A 16,882-nucleotide genomic window follows, 5' to 3' on the forward strand; every position below is an offset into this window, starting at 1 on the left:
TTTCAGATTTTTTTGTTTGCTTAAAATATTTGTGTTAGTGTTTGTAGTGGACGGTCGGACATTCTGGACAATATTGTGATTTAAATTATCACAGTTGATTTTTATTGATTTTTTGGGTCTTTTTCAGCTTTTGTTGACAGATACAGTGAAGAAATGACAGGAAGGGACAGCAAAGACAGAGAGGCAGGGGAAGACACGTGGCAAATCACTGAGCTAAACCGGCGCCCGATCACAGAGGATTTATTGAACTTGAAATCATTGTCCTTTCAACAGCGAATTTCTTTGCATTATACTTCACTTTATCAGGAAGTTGGTACACTGAAAGGCGAGCGCATCGTAGCCAAACACAGCAGCATTCGTCCCATAATGTTTAAATCTTGCCACAGTGAGACTTCTTTAGCTGTTTACATTTAATACTTATTAATCTATGGTAATCTACGGTTCGTATTCATCATCTGATTATGAGTTCCAGCACAAGCTGATTTCTAGTCATCTGATGAGATTTCAGGGTCCTGATTTTCAGCCCCATGCATTTAGTTTTTCATGTGAACTCCCAGATGAAGATGCTCTAAAAAGGTAATTAGACTGAGTGATGCACTTTCTAAAACAGTCTTTGGTCATTGTTGGTGGGGGAATTATGCTGCTGTGCCTTTAAAATGTTCTTTTAAGATAAAATGTTTCCCTTTAGTTCAAAGTTCGGATGAAACGGATGTTAAACCTCTTCAAACACATGAAAACTCTTTTCTCCTTGGGCGTCTGTTAGAGTTATTGTCAGATGTCGTCTTTATGGGGGTAAAGTTAAAGGTCGAAGCTTGATTGTCCTTAATGCTTGATCATATCACACTTTCACATGTTTTAAAATTGGATTCGTTTTCTGATTTTTAGCTTTTTTTCATTACATCAGAGAAGAGGTAGCTGTAGCCCATTTACAGTCTATGTGCACCCAGTGAGGAACACTGCAGTATTTTTTTTTAAAAATAAAACATAATGGATCTGTCAGCTGTGCGGCCAGTAATACAACATTAACAATATGTTTACACATTTTTAAAAACTTTTTTTCATATAAATCCCAAATTGTTTTTGATTTCTCAGCTAAATCAGTCAGAGGTGGCAGAGAAATGTAAAATACTGATTCATTTTATTTCTAATTTGGGGACGTACTGGGAACATTTGAACCGCTTCCTTACCTTGTGCCTTTTCTCAGACTATGATGCAATACTCAGACTACTGCAGCAGGTGAAAGGCCCGCCAAACGTACAGAGGTACTTCATCCAGCACGCCATCAAAGAAGCAATGAGGTAAGAAACTGAGCGGCTTTGAATCTTTTGAAATCCCCAGACAAGCCTGTTAAACAGCGCGTCGCTGCACTGACATACAGTGAGTTCAGTGTTTCTGAGGCACTGCGGCTTCAATGGCATTCATTTCATAGCCCTTTGAATCAAATTCATCTGCAGCACTCTGATAAAGTTTGAGGTTCCCACTGCAGTAAGCTGGAAAAGGAAATCAAATCGATAGTGTGAGCTCCCACCAGCATTACAACTGCACTTGTTCCAAACACCTTGCCGCAGTTCATCTGTGGATTCATCTGTTCTGTCTCTTCTTACACTGATTTCATGTGAGGTTGATGTCGCACAACTCCTTGTTCTTCCTGTTATTGAAAAGTCGTCGCTGTGATCCAAAGTAACATCTAAACATGTCCCGAACAGGTTCAAGAAGCGAGTACTGATCCAGCAGCTGGAGAACGCCCTCACGGAGCTGGAGGAGAAGCAAACAACACCACAGCTTCCCAATGACCATGGCAGGTAGTGACAAAGCCACTTTTGCTTAAATTTTCTTGCCGGCTGGACATCGCAACCCGAAGAGAGGCATCCCTCTAGACCAAGCCTCAGAAATTCCGATTTGGAAACCAGCTTGGGAGAGGAACAAATGCACTGATAGTCCCTGTGCTGTACGTCACATCCTGTTAGAGGCAGAGGGCTTATTCAGAGGAGGGGCCTTGGGGAGCAGCTCCACTGGGGATGAGTACAGACACTTTAAAAATAATCCTCTGACAGATGCCTTAAACACCCATATGGCTTTTGTCTGTATGGGGACGTTGCTCAGAAACCACACATACACTCCATTAGACAGATAACACAGTAAGCCAGCAAAGCAGTGGGTAGACTGGCTTATTGGGATAGTTATGCTAAAAAATAAAAAACAAAACAAAACAGGCCCTTCTTCAGCTGGTCTGAAAAGTGTTTTATGGGTAATAAAATGTACATTCATGGAAATTCACGGATGGAAGGAGAAATACTGTCCAGAAGCAAGACAAACCCTCATATTTTTTTGTGTTAAATCGGCAACAGGATGCACTTTGTTGTCCATGTTACTGTTGATCAATATGATTATTACTGGTTGCACTGGCATCAGAGGTGGGCAATATGGGAATAGGACTATGAGTGCCATAGTAGCAGAAGTAACAGAAAACAGAGATTTGAGACATCCAAACCTTCAGCATCAGAATCTGTGAGATGTCGGCTTTCAGCCCGACAGCGTGTCCGTGTCCGTGCCATCGGCTGAACAATCCGCGCTTCGTGCAGAATCCGTTTACCTGCTCTCGTTTTCTGTTTTAGCTGTTTGGTGGTTGCTGAAATAATTTTGTGAGCTTTAACCGGAGATTCTGACATTGCTGGTAAAATACATTTGTATTTAAAAATCAATTCAGGATATAATGAATCGATAACGTGTTATTCAAGCTAAAATCGATTTGAATCAGAAAAGTGAGTTTTTTAAACCCACCCTTAGTAGCGATAAAGCGTTGCTTTTCTGGGAATGCATTAGAAATGTGTATTTATGGCTAAATCAGTCAGCAGGCTGCACATTATGGACAATACTGTGTTCAGTATTGGTGTGTAATAGATTTGAGTCAGTATAGCAAACTCATAGTGTGAATATGACCATATTGCCCAACCCCAAACAGCATTAAATAAGATTCACATATGCCTCACTCATGGCAGCTCCCAACATGTTCTGAACCCACAACCAGCTCCAACCTTTTAAAGCGTGACTTTGAAGGACAGCACCAAGTAGCCGAATCAGTGTTTTTTGTGATAGTTGCACAGAAGCAGCAGTGTTTACTGGTTAAGTGACCGAGGAGCATTCTTCCTCTCACCTGCCATCACAGCAATACAACATGGGTCACTCCTGCAACTCCACAGGCGCACACTCACGCCCGAGTCATCCTCACACCTCAAACGCTCCAGTGGTTCCCCAGCGTAACGCAGTTTTGCATCCAGCAGTCGCCTTTTTGTTGAAGTTGAACCTTTTGCATTTCTCCTCTGCTGCTTTTCAGATGAACCCGGTGTCAGCACTCCTCCTGAGTTCTCCTTGTTTTTACAACAGATGTACACTACTTTTTAATGTTCATAGGGAATAGAGATTATTTTTGTGAAATTGCTTATTTCAGAGTCTAAGAAATATTTTGAAAGACAAATGTTCAAAGCCATTTTTGTAAACTGTTAAAATACATATAAAAAGTGGAAAGTTTTATGAACCTACTTCTTTTTTCATCAAAACAAAAAAATAAAAAAAATGATAAAAAATTAAGCCACGGGTAGAACGGTGTTTTGTGCGTCAGACTGTGTAGTTCTAGCTTGAAGTTGGTGTTTTTTTTAAATACTTAAACAGTTGATGAGCACACAGCTCGCTTACTTTCATCTTTTTTATTCAAGCAGTTTTGGTTTAACCCCCATAAAGTCTCTAGAGTCTGTGTTTCTTTTGTAAAGCCTCACTTTTAAACTGAGCAAATGCTGCAGACACAACACTTTCAGTGTGTGTCTGACAGAGTGATGGAGTTGTGGAGCAGAGCTCTGCGACACGCACGGCAGCTGGACCTATTTTCTTGGTGACCCTTTGTCATTGATTACAACAAATTGTAATTTTACAAAGGCCTGCAAACGCTGGAATTGCATTTACACTCAGCAGCCACTTTATTAGGCACGCCTGTTCAACTGCTTGTTATTGGAGGTGTCTTGCGAGCCAATCACACATCAGCAACTCCGCGAATTTAAGCGTGTAGACGTGGTCGAAATGACCTCCTACTTTATGATGCAGCTCATAAACTTGATCCCTGTGTACTTAGTGCAGCTCTGCACATCACACTTGTTCTTGAAAATTGCACCAGTACATCTCCGAAATCTTTTAAAGTCTCAATTTTTAAATTACTTGATTCTTGTGTTTTTATATTAAAGACACATTAGTGAAACAAGCATTTAATATGTACTTTTTCTCCATTTCTGTTCTACATGGTTTGTTAGTTTGCTCCATTTTAACCCAGACTGGAACTTTAGCCTTGACTGCCACCTAGTGTCCATCATAAGCAGCTGCAGGTTTTTTGAATCAGGAGGGTTTTTTTGTGACGCAGCAGTCCTGCACCAAGGTCACAGGTACAGCACAGCTCTGCAGACTGTCACTATAGTAATTAAATTTTTTAAAGCCATGCGTACCAACTTCTTCCTGCATAAATAGATTACCTGGAAAATAAATAGTCCACTTAGTTTTGTCTCACAAAAGCAATATTCCAGCCCAAGTACAACAAAAAAGGAGATCTGGACACTTCGTAAAATCAGTATGCCTTTTATTAAATTAAAAACAATCTGTTGAATATTGACGAAATGTAAAATGAAGGGAAATAAAAATCCACTCTAATGTACCAGTACTGGCTAGTCTGCCTTATAGTGTTCACAGTCTCATTATAATAGCGCTCTAATATCGCCCATCCCAGTGTTCACCTCATTTCCTGTGACTTAAAAAGCATTTTGTGTACAGATCATTTATGCTTCCTGGAAATAATAAAGCAAATATTAGAGTCCACTGATTAATCTCATTTTAGTTGACAAAGTTTTCAGTTGCTGACGTGTGTTTGAAACGAAACAGCAACCAAAGCAGGCTTTGTTATTCCCTTCATACAAAAGATATACAAAGGAGAGTAATATCCCAGTTCAGTTCAGAAGGGATCAAAGGGGTACATGTCTCAATATTTTAAGACTCCAAAGCGTTTACATACTGTATATACAAACAAGTCTGCTTGGAAATAATAAAAACAAAAACTGAGGGGTTGGCACAGTCAGTGTTGAATATGGTGGCAACCACGTTATGGACAGAGATGCATGTTCAGACAGCATTATTAGTTTATTTACAAAAAAATAAAGAAAAGTTAAATAGGAGAAAGATGAATTCTGACACGTTCTCCCTCCTTCTGCCTAACAAAAACAAATCTTATCTGACAATGACCGTGTTACAGACAGGAAAAGGCCAGTCTCAGTGCAAATGCTCCAGCTTGCGTAACCGTATGGGGTTGGGCAGAGCTTGTTGGTTGCGTACAGAAGAGGGCTCCTCCTCTGGTGTGCGGAATAGCACCCGACCCCTGTGATTGAAAAGGTAGAAGGATGGGTGGTTCCTCAGAGTGTCAAAAGTCCTGGGGAAAGAAAGAAAATAGAAAAACGTCTTAAACACTGGCACCAAGAGGCAGGAAGTTATGGAGATTGATTACATTTGTTAAATTATATAATCCACTCCTGTAGGAGAGAAGGGACAGAAAAGTGTGTTTACATCCCAATACAGAGTTAGAATAAAGAAACAAACCAATGTTAACACCCACTGGAATCATTAGTGTTGCAGTGTGGACAACCCAGTGTCCAGTCATCAGATGAGACATTTTTCAGGTAAAATTGAAAGTTTCAGGGGAGAATTGCATCAACTGTGTAACATTCAAGCTGTGATTTCTCATGTGGGATGCTTTGCTTGCCGATTTGCATCTACAGGGTTCACTTATTAAATCTAGAAGTGGTTACACTCCCGCTGTAAAAACTTTGCCTATATTTTGGGTTCAGCACTCAAACTAACCAGTTAGCAGATCACAACATGAACAAGTCACTTATGTTTGGCTTTCTTACCGCCTTACTTTAAAACATCTCTTTAATTCTTATGTATGGCTACGTTCACACTGCAGGCGAAAGCGCATCAAATCCGATTTTTTTGACCCTATGCGACCCATATCCGATCATGTGTGAACGGCGCAAATCCGATATTTTCAAATCCGATCTGGGTCACTTTCGTATGTGGTACTGAATCCGATACATATCCGATGTTTTAGAAAGCGACTGCTGTTTGAACGGTCAAGTCGCATTAAATTCGCCTTTTACGTCACCGACACAAGACTGAAGCCAATTATCAGCGCCAGAGAAGCGCCCGAGAAGACATCGCGAACGCTTCCTGGCCATCCAGTGTAGATGTCAGTGAAACTGTTGGGAAGACAACGTAAACATTTTATTTGTACTGTATAATCTGCAGATTCTGACAGAAATCTGCAGCTATCCTTTGAAGCACCGCTCCTCTCTTAAACAGCAATATGGATCATTATTAGGTTATTTACATTATTATGTAAATAACAAAATAACTTAAAGCAAAAATTGGGAAACGTGAAGTCCGAAGTCTTCATATTAAGGGCCATCAGTCAAACAATGCTGTTGGTCTGGGTCTAAACAGAGCGCGTTGTGTGTGACATCTTCTTTTGCGCATGCGGGCCGCTTTGAGCGTTCACACTAGAGCACGTTTGCTGTCGCATTTAATTGTAGTGTGAACGAGCAGACAAAAAAATCGGATTTGATCAAAAAATCGGAATTGAGCATTAAGACCTGCAGTGTGAACGTAGCCAAAGACTGCTTAGTTTATACAATGTTGCTGCTGCAGTTGCGTCCTAATCACTTTATTCATTCTTTTATCTGATCTGATAAAACCTCACTGATGGATTAAAGGTGATCAAGCAGGGATGGGAAACATGAGGCCTAGGTACCAGATTCAGCCTGACAAGGATTCAGACCGGGCCCACTCCATGCCTTTGAAAAATGTAAACAAGGGTATAGAGCCTGGGTTTAACAGTATTTTCATGAATTTGACAGCTTTTTCTATTGATAAACACCTCACCTACCTACCTACAGCCATACACACAATGCCAAAGTAATGAATATATAAACAAATAAATGACAGTGAAACACATGAACTTTTCTATGTACTACAGAAATGTGTGTTTTGTTTGTAATGTTACACAGTTCTTACAGTTTAAGCACAAAGACTCATATTAATCACTGCTAAAAATTATTGAATTAATAATTTTAGTCATTTGCAACAGTATGATACTAGACAGGCACACAACTCCTCCCTTCACTAACAGCTGAAGTAGTCAATGTTCATAACACTGAACAACAGACTGAAGCTCCAGCCAAAACACCATCTTGTCACCTGCAGCTGTAGTTATAATAATGTCACACTGTGACCCAAAGTTCTTCTGTCAACCCAGCAACCTTTCATTTACTTTCACGTATAGGCCCCATTCTTTGGCTTTGCTTTGAATACGTTTTCAGTCTTAGGAGGCTTTCAACACACTAGCTGTGTGATGTAAAGCTGCATCTGTGGGATTCGAGGTGAACAGCTTCACAGTAATATTACTATAAATGTCGCTGAGGTGGTGAGCCATGAGCTTCCCCTGTGACAGAGGACAAAAAAAACAACTGCACTGCCGAGGGAGTGGAGGTGTGCCAAGGTGAAGTCAGCTTACTTGTTTTTCAGCTCTGAGGAAGCATCCATATCTTTGAACTCTCCAGCGATGTGGACAATACCGTAACAGGTCATGATAAATGACAACAAAGTCTGCAGTACAATCTGGAAACATAAAGAAGGAAAACGCTTGGTAAAACAAAAAGAAAAAAAAGAAAAGTATTTGAAATCAGGAAGAAGGCTGAAAGTAAGGATAAAAGTTACTCACATCAATTGGTAGCGTCTCGTGCTCCTTCTCTGTAAGTCGCATGTATGATCGATCTGATGGGAGAAACATGTTTGAGCTAATGCAGTTAATAAAATGAACACCTCACACAAACAGTGCTAATTAGCCAACTCTAAAAAGGGCTCCAAAAGAAATGCCATTACTCTAGATAGCTGTCTACCACTAGCACTGACTCTGCACTGCAAGGAAAAGATTTCAATCGCAACCACTGCGCCCCATTCAAAGCGGAGCAGAGCCCACCTAGCATGATGTTAGCTAGCCAAAAGGCCCGAGCTGCTGTTTTGTCGAGCTACCCGGTGATACCGGAGACAGTGTGCGTTAAATATAGCTACAGAGACGTGTCTTTGGCTCTGTGCAATGAAACTCACGTTGTGCCGCTGAGAAAGCCGCATGAGCTAAGGAGAAAAGTCCGATGCCGACAACACCTTTCCAAAACGACGAAGCCATCTTGAACCGAAGCGAAGAGGAACTGCGCGTACGGTGTCGTAAAACGGTGTCGTAAACAGCCGCACACATGGCGGTGTAAAAAAACACCCTATTAATAAGTGGGAAATTAGTTATTAAGGGAAACACATATTAATAAGTTATATATAAATATACCTGAATATACACAGACTGAATGGTTTAATTTGACTACTTTATTGGTCGCGAATACACGGCCCTTACCCATTTGTGCTCTTACTTTGAAGGGATGAGCTAATATCCGCTCTAGCCTCTGCCCTTTCCGGTTAGCTCGCATAGAGCTTTCATATGCCATATCATCTATAACTTATTATATCTCTTTGAAACATTTACTCACTCGACAGTACTATTTAAAACAAACACAAATATGGCAGAAGCCATTCAAAAGAAGCTGAAGGTGGAAGTGGAGAAATACGCGCAGATGCAGAAAGGTGGGTGCTAGCTAGCCCTGCGTGGTTTCTCCTAGTGTGACATGATGCATTGAGCTAACTGACCATATTAGGAAAGGTAGATATACATTAAAGTGTTTCGTTATAACTGCCGTATTCATTTGAATTATAGTCGCAACAATACTTTCGCTGTAATTAAAATGTAACCAGTTCCTCCCCTGATTAGCTAACTGTGTATTGTTCAGAGGTTAGCAAGAGCATGTCAGCCAGACAGAAGCTCGAGACGCAGCTGACAGAGAACAACATTGTTAAAGAGGTAACTATGATCGCTTATTTGCTATTATATTCACTGATAGCACCATTGGCATACCATTTGTTTCTATGTTGCGGTATGTGTTGTGTTCTGTAGTAAACACGAGATCTCATTTTGTCTTTCCAGGAGCTTGATCTGCTGGACTGCTCAAACACCGTTTATAAGCTCATTGGTCCTGTATTAGTGAAGCAGGACCTAGATGAGGCCAAAGCCACAGTAGCCAAAAGGCTGGAGTACATCAACGGAGAAATGTAAGCCATTTCACCCACACCAATGTGTGAAGACACCTTCACAGTGCTATGGGAATACATGAGGTTTTGGTCACTGGGGATCAATTATGATTCAAAACACCCGCTGTGAGTTGACTAAGTGTAGGTGTTGTGATGATGGGGGAGAGGTGGAGCGGGCGCACACACCGTCTATATTGGGGGTGGGCAATGATTTTTGAGAACATGAGAAGCTGGGGCGGTTTTGGATGGCTGCCCCAACAAGCTTATAAAGAAGTTAAAATTAATATTGAATTCATATTTAGCACATCTGAGTTCAACTTATTGGTGCAATCCTCCACAACAGTCCCGGGTTCTTGGGAAAATTAATTGGCCTCCTCTGGTCTATAACTGAGACTCATCAGTATTGCAGAATTTGTGACATTCAGAGAGTTCAATTTAAACAAAAAAACTACCGTCAAGTCCAAGAGCTCAGATTCACTGGTGATTGCACACAAGTAAAAAGACAAGCAGCGCCATCACCAACTGCAGCAGTAATTCAAGGTGTTATTGGTGTTATTGTAAAGGCTGCTTCGCAGTCAGTCTTGGACACGTGCATGACTTCCTGAAATCAGCTGTCATGTTGTTTAGTCATATTAAGCTCAAGGAATAACTGATAAGAGTCCAAGTTCTTTTCTTTTCCGATAAGATAAGATAACCTTTATCAGTCCCACACATGGGAAATTAGTTTTGTTCAGGATGAGTTCAGGATGTGGTGGGAGTCAGCAAATCTGTTTAGGATTACTATTGCTTCGCTGTAGACTAAATACAGTGGACTCAGAGGTTCCTTTTGTGCCAATATTCTGGTCCCACTGTGGCCTGAATCTGCAACAGAAGACTCTTATGAAGCATTTTAACTTCAACTCCAGGCTATACTTACAGAGCTAATTAAACCAGCTCTGGGAAAACATTTGTCTGTTTCAGTTCAACTTCCAACATTAATTCTTTCCTCTTTTTGCTCTTCTTGTCCTTGTCGACATACATGGGACAGTGTTTGAAAAAGTATTTTATTACTTCATGTTTTTTTTTTTGTTTTTTTTCCCCATTGTTTGCAATCTGTCCAGGAGAATAGATCCATCTTGCTGTGCCCTTGCTCTTGTTGTGTTGCCCCAGGTCTTCCCGCCTCATGTTTCCCCACTGGTGTGCACACCAAGCCAGTTTTGTAGCTGTCCTCAATATCACCCAGCTGCCTCTAAAGAAAGTCTCATGTTATGGTCAAATTGATTCCATTTCCCCTGTTGTGGACTGAAGTCCTTTTCCAGTCTGCACCTTAAGACAGTGAAACCAGAGTCTTTTCACTGGACTCACTGGAGAGGCAGCTGATTATTGCTCCAATATGTATTGTTCCAAAGTGTTTTTATAGCCACATGTCTAATACTGTGGTAAACACTACAGTTCACATGTGAACGTAGTTTTGGGACAACTGGAACCTCATAAAATCAGAAACAATGCCTGCCCATTAAAAATGAACTGTGCAGGCAGCTTACAGATGACTCCATTGTAGATATGAGAACAGACTTTAGCTGTGTCACTGTGCTCCTTCATAGGTAGAGGGCAGTCATGAGCTTGATCTGTGTCAGTCTTTTGTCCTCACTGAGATTACATAATAGCAGAAGAAGATTTAAAAAGACCAGAGTCCTTTAGGCAAAAGTACTAAACTAACTTCTTGATTCAGCTTTATTGCCACTTTGTGCTTTTTAAACGGGTTACATTTTTTTGTACAATTATAGATAAAAATAGAATAGAATTCAACTTTGTCATTGCACATGTCACAAGTACAAGGCAACAAAATGCAAAATGCAAAAATGTGGGTGTGTGGGCTTGTAATACTTAATTTAAGGTAGCGTTCTTTTTGTGTTTGAATGGTTTGAGATATTAAATGTTAAAGTATTATAATCCTGAATAATTACAGATGTTCAGTGTACAAGAATGGGATTTAAATATTCCTCATTTGTGTGTGTGTTTAAAACTCAGTGGTTTCCTTTTTTTGTCCTTTTGCAGTCAGAGGTATGAGACGCTACTGAAAGACATGGAAAAGAAATCCGAACAGCATCGAGAAGTGTTGTCAAGTTTACAACAGGAGTTTCAGAAAGCACAGGGCCTCGCTGTGGGCAAAGTCTGATGGAGTGATGTAGCTGCACGCACGCTTACACAAAGTAGTTAATATCATGTAAACCTGCGACACTCTGCTTGTTTCTTGGCATTTCTTTGCAGTGTTATTACTGTGACTTTTCTCTTGATACGAATAAACATTTTTTTTTGTCATGAACCATCACCTTTGCGTTAGTTTTCATTTTAGGGGGCATTTTACCTTTAGGACATGTGCTGCATCCTGACAAATTACACACCAGGCCTGTGCAGCACTCTGTGTTTGTTTCTGTGAACATTTGCCTTAATTACTGGGGCATGCTGGTTGCCACCAGAGCAGATGTTGTCCAGTCACTGACCTCTTCCACAGCTTACAGCAGAGAAAAAAGCACAGCGGTGCTGCTTTGTTCAACTCAATGAATGTGCGTTCCTCTCCATTTACCACCAGCGGAGGGGTTCACTAATAGTCAAGAAGTGAAGCCTGTCTGAGGGTTTAAAGGAAAAACATATACTCTAAATTAATATAGATATGCGACTAAACTGTTGTCAGCCAGCGGATTTTGAGCTTTTAAAAACTGTTCATACAGAAGAAATACCAATTGTGTTATAAAAGTCGCACGTAAATCGGTTTCTTTGCTGAATTTCGCCGCTAACCTGTGTAATTGTAACCCTGCTTTGCAGCGTAGGCTACATGTGTAAAAGCCGAAGCCGAGCGCATTTAGGGGCTCAAACTCCTGCATCACCGGTTTGCGTTAAAATGTTTCACATCTGCTGTGAGTATCCTTAATTTGGCTAACGCTAACCTCACGAGGACGTGCGGTAATTGGCACTACGACACGAAGGTGTCCTCGTGCACGAGTCGGTTATCTCCAGCGCGCGTGCTCCAGCAGACCCATTAACACCTGGAGGTGCAATATGCTTTAAACACAGCCAGAGCCGAGCCACTGACAGACCGAAACCAGCTGAACGTTCGGGTATTTAGTCGGTCTACACGAGAGAGATACTTTGCTTTGTTTTGTTTTTTATTGATTTCAGACAATAAAAACTGTCTGTTTACCTGCTATTAAATCATGTGCTGTATTTTGTGGCTCTGACTTGTGTCTCCTGCGAGCGTCAAATGCTTTGTTGTGGAGGGCAAACGGCGTGTTTATTGTGTTCTCCCTAATGTGGGAAAACCATCACGGGCGGGAGCAACTGCTGATCTGCAGGTTTAGTCAAACACTTTCCGATGCAGTTTGGGATATTTGTTTTGGGACAAAATTCAATTTCATGTCCTCTCTGGCATCATTCTGAGCAAATCTATCTGATTTATAGGTTGTATTCTTATCCACTTCACAGCGCCTTTAAAAAAACAAGTTTCCTGTTGACCTGTTTGATCTTCATTTAGACAGATGCCCCTCTAATGAAACCTAATCTGATTTCAACTTTAATTGATTTACTTAGTCTTGTGTGGGCTTTTCTTCGTGCGGTTAAAGCTTAGAGGCGCACAAAGGAGCATCCTGTCCAGAGATCAGCGCAGCGGGACTAACACCTCCTTTGATAGATGTTTTCAAACGCACTTTGAAGGAATTCCTGTAGGATTTTTGATAAGGAGACTTAAAGAGACACACGATATTTCAAGTCGCTATAAACATGAAGCTGTGGATGAGTTTGTGAGTTTTGACGCACAAACACAGAAAAACATACATTCTTTAAAATGTCTTCTTTTATTTGTGTCCTCTGTCATTTTTTTTAAAACTTAAGGCATTTCAGCGATGTGAAGGGAAAACGAGAGCAGTTACATTTTCAAATAAAAGGGGATGATTGCAGGACAATCACCGCTACTTTATCCAGGACGGGTAAGCGTTGGGCTGTGACCTATCACATCCAGCGTGCATTGAAATGCTGATGGAGGGCAGTTCCCAGTTTTGAGTGGATCTTTTTTTCAAATGCAGATAAGCACACAATCGAGGCTGTTATCGCACTGATCACACCTGGCGGTAGCCTATTCAGACAGTTTCATCAAATCTGTCACCAAAACCCAGAACGTGGATTTCAAAGTTTCTCAAGGCTAAATAAATATCAGCCCCCCTCCCCTCACCACCAGAGACAGTTTCCGTGATGCTGTCCTTTCAGTGGCTTTGATGACACAAACAACAGCAAAACACTTGCTGGCTGAATATCCCCAAGATCTAAATGATGGAGATGCATCAAGACACTGGCTGAATATATCCAACATGCTCCTTTTACAGAACCTTGTTAGTATATGTTCTAAGTATAGGTCTTTGGTGGAAACAGACCACATCAAATATACCTCAACAAAACTGGCAAACCTACATTACTCAACCAGACCATTTTACCATCTGGACGTTAATATAGTTTAATATATTTGTATTTATATAATGTATTTACTTTAATTAGTTTACTTATTCTATGTGTGTTTAATTATCAGAATAAGATTTAAGAAGTTTGGAATAGTTTCAGTTTATTCTTAAATCACAAATCAACTCAAATACAAGGTCCAACATAATATTATATAAAGCTTATAAATGGGGACTCAAACTTTAGATAACATGGACCAAATACATATATAATTTTCAGCATATATTATCATCCTACCCTAAATCAATGCAAATATCCTAAAATAACCCAAGGATCCTCACATATAAATAACACCAATCCAATAGTTTTAAAAGGTCTTTATCATACAGGGTTTTAGTAGCAACTGCTTTGAAGCTCATTCTAAAATTGTGGATCTCTACAGTTTACACTAAAACTTGTATAATTAACTTTGCATTTATTTCCCCTCAGAAGCATTTTTTTGCATCGTATCTGTGAGAGGAATAATCTATAAGTCTTACATTATTTTACATTACACAAGCATTCAGAAAAATGTTGCATTCAGTTAACTAAAGATTTGTAACTATGAAAAGAGGATCCGCCGGAGCATCCAGCTATATAACTTTGGTTTGTAAAGTCTGTAATCTGTATGTAGGGTAAGTAATGCACCATAAAACAATACAGCAATTTCAGTGAGGCTCCGAGTCAATTTAAACCCGGTAAAAGGTCTCACTTTAACAAATAAATCAACATATTTAGATAATTTCTTAGTAAGGCTTTTAGTTAGAAATGATTCAATGCAAAAATGTAAATCTAATTTTTGTTATTTTTTTCTGGCTTCTGTTTGAACAAAACACAATAAAATTTGTTGAAAAGGAAACGCACTAGATTTAAACCAGACATTCACCTTTATCGATCCCTCATTTATAATATGTTGGACATTTAAATAGTAGCAACATTACTTCATATAGTAGCAACATTACTTCATATAGTAGCAACATTACTTCATGCCAGAGAAATTAACGAAAAAAGCTGTCGGCATATCAAAGAATAAGAAAAGACCCTAATGTTGACCCCCCCTCCCACAGGTGTGTGTGTGTGTGTGTATATATATATACACACACACACATATATATATATATTATTCCATTTCACACCTGGTTTTGCTTTTTAGTTTCCTATAGCCTTTTCTTTGACGTGGGAGGATTTTGTGGATTGGATGGTGCCGCACCCTGAAGGAGTCTAGACTCTGGACAGTGTGTGAATGGGCGCCATTGTTTGCTCCTCTACCCCTGAAAAAAAACTGCTCTGATGATTCGCCTGCCTATCAGCATCACAAAGGATGTCATACCTGTCGATCGTTGTGGTTAACTATCCTGTGCCCGTTTCATCTACAAGTGCAGCAGCTTTAAAAGCTTCACACGATACAACAGGCCACTCTGGGAGGTTTGAGCAAACTGTGTCTTTATTGAAGACTCAGCAAACACATTCATGAATTATTTCTCACACACAGTGGCTCAAATATATACACACGTTCGAGCCAAAAAAAAAAAAGAGGGAAAAACAAAAACAAAACCCTCAGCAACAGTAAAGCAGGGAAAGCAATTTTTCGCCCGTCCTGTCAGCACAAATAAATGTTTTACGTACTGATGCGTAAATGTGGAAAAAAAAAACCCAACCCCCCCCCCCAAAAAACTTATGAGCACATATAGGTGAGGCTCAACGTTTTAAAAAGAGAAATCACTGATTACACTCGTACATGTGCGAGGTAATAGAAAGTGACTTGAGTGAGCTAAATACAGGCTGCGCAGTAGCCTAAAAAATACACATTTATACATTTTGCTCGCATAGTTGGTACAGTAGTTACAAGGACACATAAGCCTCGGTCTTGATGCTGGAATCACTGAGGCCAGGGCCTCCACAGGGGATCAGGGATGTGCCCCACACCTGCGGGGGACAGATTGCTGGTGTCAGCGTGGAAGCCAGCCGTCTGCGTCAGGTAGTGGTGAGAGAGCTGGGGGTGATGGAAGGGCAGAGGATGAGGAGGCAGAGCAGCAGGAGGATGGTGAATGTGGCCGGGAGTGGTGGGGTGCATGGGGATCTCTGGAAGCGTAAAGGAAGCCCGAACAGCCGCTCCGCTGGGCTCCCCTGCCTCCTGGCTCTTGCTGGCTATGAACTGGTTGACCCTGAGCAGGCAGGTCCTCATGCCGTCATGGTAGCTGGACTGGCAGGCACAGGCCGGTCTCTGCTCCACGGACAGGGCCCTCTTTGAAGCCTGGTGATCCTTCTGTACATCCTCCTCTGCCTTCAGGAAATCGACCACACTCTCTAGAATCTCTGCCTTCTCCACTTTCGGATTCTTTAGTTTCTGCATTAAAATCAAATCACTCACAAACAGCATATAAAATAAATAACAACAACAACAACAACAAAAACATTATGAACAATCGAAATTAAAACTACGACGCAGAGACGTACCTCATTGTGGGTGCTCTCCAGCATCAGAACTCGCAGAGTCTCCAGACTGTGGTTGATGCGCTCCCGCCTGCGCTTCTCCATCTGAGGTTTAGAAATCTTTGTGGGCGAAAAAGTAAAACACTTTAGACTGCAAACAGGAAGATCGCGCTTTTTGCACAAAGTGTTGCTCCTGCGGAGATGTAACTCACCCTTCTGGCGGCCCTCTGTCCTCGAGCTCCAGGTGAAGATATAGCCTTCATGCTTGCCTCGTGCCTCTCCTCGTTGCTGCAGATCCAAACCGAACGAATGACACAAGTTTGCGCCCTTGTTGCAATTTGTTGATCCCCGTGCACACGGTCACGCCCCCTCTTGACACCCGAAAGAATCTGAGTCACGTGGTTCGATACAGCCGTTGCTTCCATTGAATTTTAAATGATTTTGTTTAGGCACTCTTATTAAAAATGTTTATTGATTTAATGGAACTTTTTGAACGAGTGAAACAGCTACACACGAGGCCTGCCTTTTTTACGCATTTAACTCGGACAGTTTCTTTTAGATCGGCTCCCCAAAAGCATGAACTCTGTCTACTCCTTTTTCTTTGCGGTTAATGCTTGTGTCTGCTTGATGCTTGAAAATAAAGATCAGCGGTATTTGCGCAAACACTGCCTCATTCATATTTCTATTTTGAATTATTTTTGTGCGTTTCTTCATCAATTCATCAGCCTCATGTTGCCTTTTTGCTTGTGCACCCCGACACAGAATACCT

General features: G+C 40.9%; 4 protein-coding genes across 6 annotated transcripts in view; 2 read left to right on the forward strand and 2 right to left on the reverse strand.

Moving 5' to 3' along the window:
- Positions 1-16,882, forward strand: part of ints6l (integrator complex subunit 6 like) — a gene marked incomplete at its 3' end in the record, with an annotated part of 40,473 nt that overhangs the window by 19,193 nt on the left and 4,398 nt on the right. Inside the window, exons 17-19 of one of the 3 annotated variants that reach the window (XM_082547736.1) lie at positions 1,205-1,298; positions 1,707-1,802; positions 3,335-3,591. In XM_082547736.1, the coding sequence (XP_082403862.1) occupies positions 1,205-1,298; positions 1,707-1,802; positions 3,335-3,338 (194 nt within the window). The other 2 variants (XM_082547734.1, XM_082547735.1) reach the window with 2 other exon arrangements.
- On the reverse strand, positions 4,602-8,433 carry mmgt1 (membrane magnesium transporter 1). The gene is made up of 4 exons (XM_082547938.1): positions 8,191-8,433; positions 7,805-7,857; positions 7,598-7,701; positions 4,602-5,458 (listed from the first exon to the last, which is right to left on the reverse strand). Exons 1-4 carry the CDS (start codon positions 8,336-8,338, stop codon positions 5,302-5,304), a joined length of 462 nt encoding a protein of 153 aa, XP_082404064.1. The 5' UTR covers positions 8,339-8,433; the 3' UTR covers positions 4,602-5,301.
- pfdn6 (prefoldin subunit 6) lies at positions 8,529-11,521 on the forward strand. Its single transcript, XM_082547950.1, has 4 exons — positions 8,529-8,715; positions 8,919-8,989; positions 9,113-9,237; positions 11,254-11,521. Exons 1-4 carry the CDS (start codon positions 8,652-8,654, stop codon positions 11,372-11,374), a joined length of 381 nt encoding a protein of 126 aa, XP_082404076.1. The 5' UTR covers positions 8,529-8,651; the 3' UTR covers positions 11,375-11,521.
- Positions 15,159-16,558, reverse strand: her5 (hairy-related 5). Its single transcript, XM_082507408.1, has 3 exons — positions 16,326-16,558; positions 16,138-16,233; positions 15,159-16,027 (listed from the first exon to the last, which is right to left on the reverse strand). Exons 1-3 carry the CDS (start codon positions 16,536-16,538, stop codon positions 15,560-15,562), a joined length of 777 nt encoding a protein of 258 aa, XP_082363534.1. The 5' UTR covers positions 16,539-16,558; the 3' UTR covers positions 15,159-15,559.

Source organism: Aulonocara stuartgranti (assembly GCF_965226115.1).
Source record: "Aulonocara stuartgranti genome assembly, chromosome: 2".
Classification (NCBI taxonomy): domain Eukaryota; kingdom Metazoa; phylum Chordata; class Actinopteri; order Cichliformes; family Cichlidae; genus Aulonocara; species Aulonocara stuartgranti.

Bases quoted from the DNA above. Each gene is read 5' to 3' on its own strand.
- her5 (XM_082507408.1), bottom strand. From the start codon at position 16,538: ATGGAAGCAACGGCTGTATCGAACCACGTGACTCAGATTCTTTCGGGT. The intron at 16,234-16,325 runs GTGAGTTACATC...TCGCCCACAAAG, and splicing joins GACAGAGGGCCGCCAGAAGG to ATTTCTAAACCTCAGATGGA. The intron at 16,028-16,137 runs GTACGTCTCTGC...ATTTTAATGCAG, and splicing joins TGGAGAGCACCCACAATGAG to AAACTAAAGAATCCGAAAGT.
- mmgt1 (XM_082547938.1), bottom strand. From the start codon at position 8,338: ATGTGTGCGGCTGTTTACGACACCGTTTTACGACACCGTACGCGCAGT. The intron at 7,858-8,190 runs GTGAGTTTCATT...TTCTCCCATCAG, and splicing joins GGCTTTCTCAGCGGCACAAC to ATCGATCATACATGCGACTT. The intron at 7,702-7,804 runs GTGAGTAACTTT...TTATGTTTCCAG, and splicing joins ACGAGACGCTACCAATTGAT to ATTGTACTGCAGACTTTGTT.
- pfdn6 (XM_082547950.1), top strand. From the start codon at position 8,652: ATGGCAGAAGCCATTCAAAAGAAGCTGAAGGTGGAAGTGGAGAAATAC. The intron at 8,716-8,918 runs GTGGGTGCTAGC...TGTATTGTTCAG, and splicing joins ATACGCGCAGATGCAGAAAG to AGGTTAGCAAGAGCATGTCA. The intron at 8,990-9,112 runs GTAACTATGATC...TTGTCTTTCCAG, and splicing joins AGAACAACATTGTTAAAGAG to GAGCTTGATCTGCTGGACTG.